The sequence below is a fragment of the Phanerochaete carnosa genome, assembly GCF_000300595.1.
Source record: "Phanerochaete carnosa HHB-10118-sp unplaced genomic scaffold PHACAscaffold_508, whole genome shotgun sequence".
NCBI lineage: Eukaryota > Fungi > Basidiomycota > Agaricomycetes > Polyporales > Phanerochaetaceae > Phanerochaete > Phanerochaete carnosa.
This window is the reverse complement of record NW_006768135.1, coordinates 1-485: the sequence shown is the minus strand read 5'-3', so window position 1 is coordinate 485 and position 485 is coordinate 1. Positions and strand designations below refer to the sequence as shown.

The following is a 485-nucleotide window of genomic DNA, read 5'->3' as shown; positions in this document are numbered from 1 at the left end:
AGTTACTTGTAGGCTATTCTACACCATGGATTCGTTGCGGCAGTGTATATCCTCAGTAAGTAGTAGCGTGCCCGGATAATGTCAAGTTGAGAGATATACCGAGGTCTTCTAGGATGGCGGCATTGCTTGTGCCATTGGAAAGCCATCCGAGCGCCGCAGAGTACTGTACTAGGACAGTGTCCTGTAGGTGAGGTGAGAGACGCCAATGGCGGTCATGCACGACCAGCAATGCGGCAGTGTCTTGCCAAGCGTCGCCTCGGCTGCTGCGACTGCACGCGAGCGCCGAGTACTCAACATCATCACCGTGGAGGAAGTAGACGCAACCGTCGGGTTCTCAGGGTGATGGTTGCACACCTCATTGGCAAATGTCGCCTTGCTGGCGAACGAGCTCGTCGTAGTGACAGCATCTACCGAATAAGACGCCGAGGTTCATGGGCAGACAACTGACGGCGCACCCGCAGTATCTTGAGTGTCGCACATAGATA

At 54.6% G+C, this 485-nt stretch overlaps 1 protein-coding gene across 1 annotated transcript; it reads left to right on the top strand.

Moving 5' to 3' along the window:
• Positions 1 to 205: 205 nt before the first annotated feature.
• PHACADRAFT_202716 (uncharacterized protein) lies at positions 206 to 447 on the top strand (the record flags this gene model as incomplete). The annotated part of the gene is made up of 2 exons (XM_007402869.1): positions 206 to 339; positions 399 to 447. 2 exons carry the CDS (start codon positions 206 to 208, stop codon positions 445 to 447), a joined length of 183 nt encoding a protein of 60 aa, XP_007402931.1.
• Between the last annotated feature and the right edge of the window lie 38 nt (positions 448 to 485).